Consider the following 9,918-nt stretch of genomic DNA (forward strand, 5'->3'; position numbering starts at 1 on the left):
TCTTTAGATGTTTTTCTATTTTGTTGCTTGCTTAGAAGTTAATGATCCAACTTATACTGTTCAAGCCAATTTATTTCTTTTGGAAAGGATGGACTTTTCAGAAACATAATTTCAGTTAAATATTTCTGTAGTCTTACTTTTCTTGAGTTACTAACCATTTTGCATCTATGTAAATCCTGGAACACTAAGTTCATTCTTCTGAAGTGTGTTGCATTTACATGGGGTTGTTGAATCTTGGAAAATATTTTACTGTGTATAATGGCATTGCAATTAGCTGAATGCTTTTCATAAGGCTAGTTGCTTACGGTCCTTCTTTTTCCTGTCACTCAGGACAGAAACAAGGGACTGATTTTTCTTCCCAAATGTAGTATGCCTACAGTTAGTGTATGTTTAACATGAATTGCACTGATGTGCCAGCCCAAATGCCCCTCTCTTTAATCCACAGTTTACATGCAAAATATTTTCTCCAAAACCTAGACATCAGGCTAGTTCTTTTTTTTTTTTTAAATTTCTGACGTGTCAATTGCAGAATCAAAAGTGTTGGAAGAGATTTAGTCTTAGCAAGAATGTAGTGAAGCTGGTCTGTTCAACATTTCACGTCAGTTCTGTGCTGCAGCATACTTGCTTACTTTCTCTGTTCTTGGTTGGGAAAGCTGCCAAAAGGAAATGTGAGGAATCTGTCCAACAACTTGCCTCTTTCAGAATCCACATCCCATTTTGCAATTTGGGTTTTTTTTTCTGTAATGTCTATTTGGACTCTTACAATAATAAGGCATCAGGGAAGAAATCCATTCCTCAGTCTGTTGCAAAAGAACCAGGAGGGTGCTGTAGTTACAGGAATTCCGAAGAGCTTTAGCAGAGGGATCCCACTCTGCGTGCAGTTTACTTTCCATAGATGTGAGTGGAGGACTTGCCACTACAGACCAATTGTAATTGTGGCAAAGCTTTTCCTGCCAGTACTGTGCAAGCTGGTTATTCTATTAAAAAAAAATCCATATCACTTACAAGTGCCTCAGTTTATAGATTAATCAAATTCTGTATTAATCAGTTTTGATAATGCAGATTATAAGCACATGTAGGAGCATCTGCTTCTATTTTGTTTTGTTGGAGATTATCCCTTAATCATGCAAGGTCCAGGTGTGCATTTTCAGATTTGTTGACTCAGGAAAGGTGGAGGTGCTATTAAAGGCCAGTCCCATTATGCTGTAGTTACATTTATGTTGTTGCCTCTCTGAAGAATTGCACCACTCAGTGAAGAGAATGGCAAGAAGAAATGTCCTCATTACAGGCTGCTCCTCAGGAATTGGACTGGCATTAGCTGTAAAAATGGCAAAAGATGAACAGAAAAGATTTAAAGGTAACTGTCTGTTCTTTATAAAAATATACTGTTGGAGTTGGTGCTGTTTTTTTCTCTATGATTTCACAGGTGGTTGTATTCAGTTTGGCGACTTGTTTCTGGTTTGTTTTCCTCTTCTACTATTAAGAAAATACAGTGAAAATATACTGTTTTCTGTAAGCAGTTGATATTTCTGTACATTAAATGGAATGGAACAACAATTGGAACCAAACAGTGTACACATACAGCCAACGAAAAAAGACAGAAGTATAAAACAAAAAGCTGGAAATATCTCTAGTATTATCTGCTCTGGGTATACATTCACAGCTGTGATCAGCTTTGCTTCTGGCTGCTAAAATCTGTACCTATACAGGCCCATGCCCATTTGAAGATCAAAGCAATGAACTTAAGTAAATGGTTTCTAAATTTGCAATTTTTTTCCTTAAAGCTCATTTCATTATTCCAAGCCTGTGTAGGCAGATGAACAAAGGGGCTGGGATTTCTCTTATTGCTGCAAAGCAGGGTATTTGCTATGATTGAAAATAGAGGGCAAAATGAATGCAGAAATCTGTAGCAATTCAGTCTCTCAGAGTATTTTACTGCTCACTGATGGGATGCAGATCTAGAGCTTTCTGAGTAATTAAGCTACAATAATAACTTTTGTAAGCAGTAGCTTACAAAGCAGACATTTTTTCAACCTAAACAATTATGTCTTCCACTTTTTAATAAAGTGATGGTTGTCCTGCTAAATATTGTGGTGGTGATTAAAAAAAAGAAAAAAACGATATCTGGAATCCAGAATTGGGTTTTGAGTACCTAAAAATAATTTAGTGGCATAATTATTTTTAATATTTTGGTAATAGTAGTATCTTTATGCACTGCATGTTCTTCATTATACATAGCTATCTAATTCTTTTGAATTTCTTGAAGATTTGAGAACCAGACTGGGAAATTAATGACAAAATATGTCAAAAATAGAATCTTTTAACTTTTAGTTTATATCTGGTTTCTATCACTGATATTTAAGATCTGGATGTAAAAGCTTTGCTCTTTAATACTTCTCAGTAAGACTGTCACAGTGCAGATTTTATTTCTGGTGTTGTTTCTGGTGTGTTGCAGTGTATGCCACAATGAGAAACCTGGCCAAGAAAGAGCCACTGGAGGAAGCTGCAGGTCAGAGGCTGGGCAAAACCCTGGAGATTAAACAACTGGATGTCTGTGATGAACAGTCTATTAAAGCTTGTGTGAACAGCATCCCTGACAGGAGGATTGATGTCCTAGGCAAGTACAGGATGTGTGTGCTATGAACAGATACCAGATTTCTATAAAACATTGTCTCAGGTACCCTGGAGAAGTTTCATTAGTGTATTTTTTTAAATTGTCAAAGTAACAATAATTACATTGTGCATTTGGTTCAAGATTCCTAAGACTTTGTGCAGACATAAATGGATTAAATCTCACCCTGCTTCCATGAAGAAGGGCAGCTTGTTTTCCCTGTTTACAAAGAAGAAACTTGATCACAGGGAGGTGTCTTGGATAAAATGATACATTTTTGTAGTAAATATGAGAAATTTTGCCTAAACTGGTGCCTTCATGAGCAAGATTTTCCACCCTACTGATGAAGCATAGCCCTTTTTGCAATGAAGGTAACACCTGCCTGTACTAAGAAAGCAACAGCATTGGGAATTAGCAAGTGAAAGAACAAATGCAAAAAAAAAAAAAAAGATATTTGTCTTTTGTATTGAGAATTTAAATTGTACTTTATAAATAATTCAGCAACAAGTGTTTTCATATGATTTTGCTAAAAATAAATATTAGTATCTTAGTGGAAATGCTTACACCATCAGCTATTAAATCTTACCTTTGGACTTTTTTTCTGATTAATTATTAAAGCGGTGCTTAACAACTCTTTCTGCAAAATTTATTACACTCTTCATTTGATGTACTACTTCTAGAGCAGAATGCCAGTCCCATCATCATTCCCCACTTACAAATATCCAGGAGAAAATAAAAATCAATGGAATTGTGTGTTTTGGTTGGTTTGTTTATTTTGTTAGGGATATACTACCTCTTGAAGATGTATGAACGTTAATAAAACAAAAAACAGACCAAAATATGGCATGGTCTATCACTTTTTGAAGATTTCTATTCATTCTTATGGGTATTGACCATAAGTGGCTTCCAATTCTTAATACTGAATTATAAAAAATACAAGTAGTTCTTGACTCATTTTCCTGTAATCCCTTTATATTTTTTATAAAAAGGACTAATCAGAAATAAATTAATTAAAATGCAAAATAGCAGATAATTTAAATTTGATTAAAAGCACAAGTAAAAGTACAGACATATGGAAATGTCAAATGTATTTGGAAAGCTCTAGTGGCTAACATATTTCAATCCTGTCTTTAAGGATTATTTAGGATCATTTAACCCTTAATCCTTATATTCCTTTCAAATGCTTTCCAGTAACAAGTTTATGGAGATTTTTGCTTGCTGTTGTCTCCCATTTTGTGCAGTGAGCAATGCTGGAATGGGGCTCATTGGACCTATTGAATGTCAGACCATTGAGGAAATGAAAACAGTGATGGACACCAACTTCTTTGGCCTGGTTCGACTCCTGAAGGAGATCTTGCCTGACATGAAGAGGAGAAAGAGTGGGCATATAGTTATAATAAGCAGTGTTATGGGAATACAAGGTAAAGTTGGGTTTTCTGTCTGCTTGAACTAAGAGTCCAGTGCTCAAAATCCAAAGCCTTCCTCTTTTCAGGAAAAAAAAAAAAGTAGGAGCTGGCATATCTGACTCTTGTGCTTTTTAATGCTGAAGTTCCAACTACAAAAAGCACCTGGTGGGTTTTATGCATCCAGGTAGTTTGCTACAACACAGCTACTCTCACAGCATTTAAACAACAAAACCTGCAGGGTAAATTTTTTTAGAGTTTTAACTGAAACGATAATTAAAAAAAAAAGTTGTATTTTTATCATCTGGGAAATAGGGCTTAGCATCACTTTTCTCTTTCCTCTTGGAAAAAATTAGGGGAACAGACAAGCATACTTACTACACTCTGCACAATAATAATAGAATAAATCCAATCCTGGACAACTGTACCACCTTTTTGTAAAGTTTCTCAACTCACAACACTCAAGAGTCAAATTTTAGTGACAGATGATGATATTCCTACTCTCATGCCCCCTCCTGGCTAGCTTTCGGGTTTTTTTAATTTATTATAAATGTGACATTGGTATTACCTGGATTATTCTGGTAAGCAAGGGTCCTCCATCAGACTCCAAGAACTGGTATTTTAATACAACACTTACCCTTCACCTCAATGGATTGATGTAGTGCTTTTTCTAAATCACTCAGATGCATGCTGGACTCTTGCATAATTGTATTTCCTGCATTACACTCAGCCTCTGTGTTCATCTAGAGCCTATTAAAGTCTTGCTGATAAATAATGCAGATGGTATTATATGTACTGACACTTTCATATCTTAGACTACAAAATATCATCCAAGGAGACCACAGCATCAGCTAGGGGGAGGAAAAAGATTAGTCAAGCATCTTTGCTAGACTAAGCAATTTTGAGAATATAGGCAAAAATTAGTACTTAGATTCAGTGTACACAAGGATTTTTCTAATGTTTTCCCAGCAAGACTGTAGAAATTTTGGGAAAATACATGAGTTTTTAAAATCAAATTATTAGTATGTTGGATGAAATCACATTCTCAGGATGTTTTGTTTGTACCATCAGGCATCTTATTTAATGATGTTTATGCTGCATCTAAGTTTGCTGTGGAAGGATTCTGCGAAAGTTTAGCTATACAAGCACTCAAGTTCAAACTGCAGTAAGTATTGATCCACTGGTGTAAATGGCATTGATCCACTGGTGTAAATGGTATTGATCCACTGGTGTCAGTTGCATTTTGGATAGTTTAAAATATATTCAGAGGTAGGAAAAAAATCTTTAAAGCTTGCTGCTAAAGAGACTGAGAAGCCCTTGAATACTGTACATCACAAAAGGCATAGAAATAGCTAAGCAAATAAAAAGATCTAGGTGTTAAAATAAAAACTTTCTCTTGAACAGGTAAAGGCTATTTAGCTTTGGATAAAATGCAGTTCCTGTAACGCTTCTCAAAACAGATTCTTACATACAATATCGCAGGAATAAAATTATAACATCGACATGTGATCTTTCCCCTTAGAAAGGATGATGGCCTTCTTAGGAAATTCACAGATAAAAAAGTTCAAGGGCTCACCAGAGAGACTGAGCAAGTGCAAATCCATCAGAATGTTACACAGGGTGAGATACCTGTAATGAAGAGGGGTGGGAGGAAAGTGAGAAGTGTGGTGTACTGTTCCTAACATTTTAAACAGTATTTAAGAGACCAGTCCTGTTCTTCTGTGGAACTTGAGGTTTGATTTGTTACATGTATATTCCCCCTCACGTAATTCTGGTCCTATTTTTTGTGCAGACTCCAATAATGGTAAATGTCCATTGCATCTTTGTGTGTCTCAGCATTTAGGCCTTGTGGAAAAAAAGCTGCTGTTGTGGAATTTCAGAGATGGAACTGTGATTGTGCATATTGCTCTGCAAAGTTTGGAGGGATTTAAAGTAAATGTACTGATACACAGGATATACCACAATTCATGATGAGATTTCAAGAGTGTAAGACACAGCAAAAAGGAGGTTATACAAGGAAGTATAACAGGAAAAATTCAACAGGAAGAGTGATGCAAAAGGCTTTCATTCCAGCAGTATCTGGAATTCTGCTGTGAAGGTCAATAGCTTGATTGAGTTCTGAAGAAGAGCCTTTAGAACATCCCCTGAAGACCTCTAGTAAGAGGGCAAATCCCAAAGAGTGTTTCGATAAACATAGTGGCTGGGTGTTATTACTAATGACCAGTAACTGTATTTCAATGATTTGCTTTAATATGCTACTGGGCAAAAAAAACCTTTCAGATTTAGCAGCATTCCAAAATCTGTCTATCCACAGTAAAAATCTCTATATTGTATTTTATTACTATATAGTGGTGGGATCTTAAATTATATAACATAGGCAGCTTGACAAAGAAAATCCATGTTTGGGCAATTCCCCCCCATCTCTTCCAGCTACTTCTAGTATTATCATGAGAAACAAAGAAACCTATGCAGGATTTGATCCAGAAAGTAATGAATTTGTTACCATCCATTAATTATTTTTCCTATTATCTGGTAAGTCCTTGTGAATAAATCACCCTTAGATTCAACAGCTTCGAGACAGCAGGCAGCAACTGCACTCAGTTTTGTCATCAATTAAGTTACAGCAGTTCTCTGAAAATAAACTGCAGATTTCTGTTACTGTTTGTGGATGAGTAGGAGGAGCAGGACAGTAATGCAGAATGGATTGCCTTTACAGAAGGTACAGTTATATACTGTTTGCTACTCTTCAACGTGCCTTTTGGGGAAGGATTGAGGGGTGTATTTTCCATGGAGGATAGTCAACAATCAGTTAACCTGTTTTGTTTTGGTTTTTTTTTAAACAGGTTAAGTTTGATTGAACCAGGCCCAGTGGTTACAGAGTTTGAAAGAAAAGTGTTTGAAGATGGAATGAAAATGGATCTTTCAGCCGCAGATAAAGAAACAGCTGAGATGTTTACTAATATTTACCTTAAAAATTACAAACAGATTTTCCAGAGCCTGGGACAAAGTGCTGAAGATGTTGCAGAGGTAACTTATAAAAAATTCATCTTCTTTTTGTTTTGGTTTGGTTTGGTTTGGTTTTTTTTGTAATTTAGGAGTGCAGTGGTTGGCTGGTGGGTTTTTCTGGTAGAAGCATTTGATTTAATTAAACATAATATGCACAATGAAAAGCTTTTTTAAAAATTCAAAAGAATTTTCAGAGTTTTAAACAAAAGTCTATTAAATATTAAAAGAATGTTCATTTTGAAGTATTGAAGACAACTATGAATTGTAATTTAAATACCACTGAGATATTAGATGCCCTTTACATCCTCTGGTGGAGTCTGAATATTCTGCATTGGATTCCCAACACTGGTAAAGCTCTGTCCTTTCCATCTCACTCATCTCCACTAAGGGAAGTTCACTCAGCCATTCCAGGCCACCAAGGCACAATAAAGAATCATGGATGTTTCTGGTGCTTGGAGCTTCTGCAGGAAGACAAGTTTAGGCAAGCTGTGGGAGGGGATGATGATTTCAGGTATTTGCTGGTAAGAAATAGCTTTGGTGTCAACTGAAGACTTCCAGATCTTGCTGCAAAAGGCGCTGTCCTGATCCTTTCCCAGTGAACTGCAGAAGAGAGGATCTACCTACTATGGGCACATAAGCCCACAATAATTTGGAAGACTACTCAGGATACTAAGGTGTCAGGTGCTATCACTGTGGTATAGAGAAACAGAAATAGAACTAAGAACAAATAAGAAATACTCCTTATGGCATTTAAATATTTGAAGAATTTCTTATGATGTTCTAATAAAACTATATACAGGGTTTTACATAATTCTCGCACTTTATTCTACTTTTCCACAGTTTAACTGAAAATTGGGTTTTTACTTTACTATCTTGGTAAAGATTCTTTTAAAATTCTGTTCTTTCTCTACAGCATACAGTAAAGATAATTCTTGCAGAAAATCCACCTTTTCGCCATCAGACCAACACCTTGTATACTCCAATGACAACTCTGAAGTATGCAGATCCAAATGGAGATCTACCCATTGACATATTCTACAAAATGGTTTTTCAGCATGACAAAGTCTTCAGTGCAAGTCTCAACTTCATCAAATTGCTACGGTGGAGAAGCAGAAAGAGCTTTGACCTGGGAAAACCCTCACAATAAGTATGAGATTATGTAGTGCAAATTGGAATTACTTGTAGCTACTGATGACACAGTATGTTGTTATTCAAATGCCTTTGCTCTGTAATTATGAAAAGGCATGCAAGATGTTTGTTTGAGCTTAGCTAAGGTATCCATTTTAATGTGTATCTCTTGAATGTTACAGTTTGCAGAACCTTGCAATTAAAATCCTCTAACTATAGTTTTATTCTGTTTAGTGTTTGCTTTTTCCAGAGATGTTTTATTAGGAACATGAGCATTGACTGATATTTGTGTATTCAGTATTAACCTGACCTCCTTCACTTACTTGAATATAATACACACTGAGAGGTGTACAGTATGCAAACTATTTTGATTCTTAATATCATAAAAATATGTTTTTACTTATTAGGATAGAATCAGTATAGTAATCCCTCAATCACACTGGCATTCTCATTTCCACAAGTCAGATCTATTTATCAGCAACATAAGAGAAAGTCTCATCAATCTTAAAATGTAACAAGTAGAATATTTATTATTCATATATATTTATTATAATATTCTGAATACTTCCTTTATATGCAATGGTTACTAGCATATTGCACTTAGTGAACAATAAAATGGTTTTTTAAAGCATCTTAAAATATCTTCTTACTGTCTAAGTACTACTTTTTGAAAACAAAGTATTGTCAATCCACTAAATGCCTTCAGTACCTTCAGTGTCTACACGGAACCCCCTTGTTCCAAGCTATCCTAATAAGAACGTGTTAAACAAAAATTCTACCATGTAGAGCAGGTCTTTTCCCTTGTATTTTCTCAGCCCAGTCCTCCAAGTGGGCTGAGGCCAAGCAGAGAGCCGAGGCTGCAGTGCTGTTCTTGCCTGGCATTCCCGTTCCTGCCTGGCGTTCCCGTTCCTGTCCGGCATTCCCGTTCCTGCCTGGCGTTCCCGTTCCTGTCCGGCATTCCCGTTCCTGCCTGGCGTTCCCGTTCCTGCCTGGCGTTCCCATTCCTGCCTGGCGTTCCCTGAGCTCCTGCCTGGCGTTCCCGTTCCTGCCTGGCGTTCCCGTTCCTGTCCGGCATTTCCGTTCCTGTCTGGCGTTCCCTGAGCTCCTGCCTGGCGTTCCCGTTCCTGTCCGGCATTCCCGTTCCTGTCCGGCATTCCCGTTCCTGTCCGGCATTCCCGTTCCTGCCTGGCGTTCCCATTCCTGCCTGGCGTTCCCTGGGCTCCTGCCTGGCGTTCCCTGGGCTCCTGCCTGGCGTTCCCGTTCCTGCCTGGCGTTCCCGTTCCTGCCTGGCGTTCCCATTCCTGCCTGGCGTTCCCGTTCCTGCCTGGCGTTCCCGTTCCCTGAGCTGCTCCCGCCGGGCGCTGCCCTGAGCTGAGGCAAGGCCGGGAGTCCCTCGGGCTCCCTGCGGCAGTTCCTCAGCACATTGCAGCAGCTGGCCTTGTCTCACCCAGCGCCCAGCTGGAGCTCACTCATCATGCAGGCACTGTCTTTCCTTCAATGCTGTCTCAGAGAGCCAAAATGTAATTCCATGCTGGGACTTGCAGCGGCCCTGCCCTGCCCTGCCTCTCCCCTGGGGAGCTCAAAGCTCCTGCGGGTACCAAACACGGCAGCTAATGCAGGGCTCGCTCTGCAGCTGGGACCCTTTAGGTGAGGCTCAAGGGGCAGGGGCACGCAGGGACCTCCCTGGGACAGCAGGCAGGGGACTGAGGGGACAAGGGCATCCGCAGCAGCCCCCAGGCACAGCCGGAGGCCCCAAGCACATTCCTAACT

The 9,918-nt window shown here is 38.4% G+C and overlaps 1 protein-coding gene across 1 annotated transcript; it reads left to right on the forward strand.

The window, feature by feature from the left end:
• The first annotated feature begins 99 nt into the window (after window positions 1-99).
• On the forward strand, window positions 100-8,607 carry LOC116999887 (retinol dehydrogenase 8-like). Its single transcript, XM_033066948.2, has 6 exons — window positions 100-1,357; window positions 2,456-2,617; window positions 3,853-4,032; window positions 5,086-5,179; window positions 6,858-7,041; window positions 7,934-8,607. The coding sequence occupies exons 1-6, from the start codon at window positions 1,261-1,263 to the stop codon at window positions 8,165-8,167; spliced, it is 951 nt and encodes a 316-aa protein (XP_032922839.1). The 5' UTR covers window positions 100-1,260; the 3' UTR covers window positions 8,168-8,607.
• Window positions 8,608-9,918: the final 1,311 nt, after the last annotated feature.

The sequence above is a fragment of the Catharus ustulatus genome, chromosome 9, assembly GCF_009819885.2.
Source record: "Catharus ustulatus isolate bCatUst1 chromosome 9, bCatUst1.pri.v2, whole genome shotgun sequence".
Classification (NCBI taxonomy): domain Eukaryota; kingdom Metazoa; phylum Chordata; class Aves; order Passeriformes; family Turdidae; genus Catharus; species Catharus ustulatus.

Excerpts from the sequence above, each read along its gene's own strand:
- LOC116999887 (XM_033066948.2), top strand. The coding sequence starts at position 1,261 with ATGGCAAGAAGAAATGTCCTCATTACAGGCTGCTCCTCAGGAATTGGA. Across the intron at positions 2,618-3,852 it reads CAGGAGGATTGATGTCCTAG|TGAGCAATGCTGGAATGGGG; the intron begins GCAAGTACAGGA and ends CATTTTGTGCAG. Across the intron at positions 4,033-5,085 it reads CAGTGTTATGGGAATACAAG|GCATCTTATTTAATGATGTT; the intron begins GTAAAGTTGGGT and ends TTGTACCATCAG.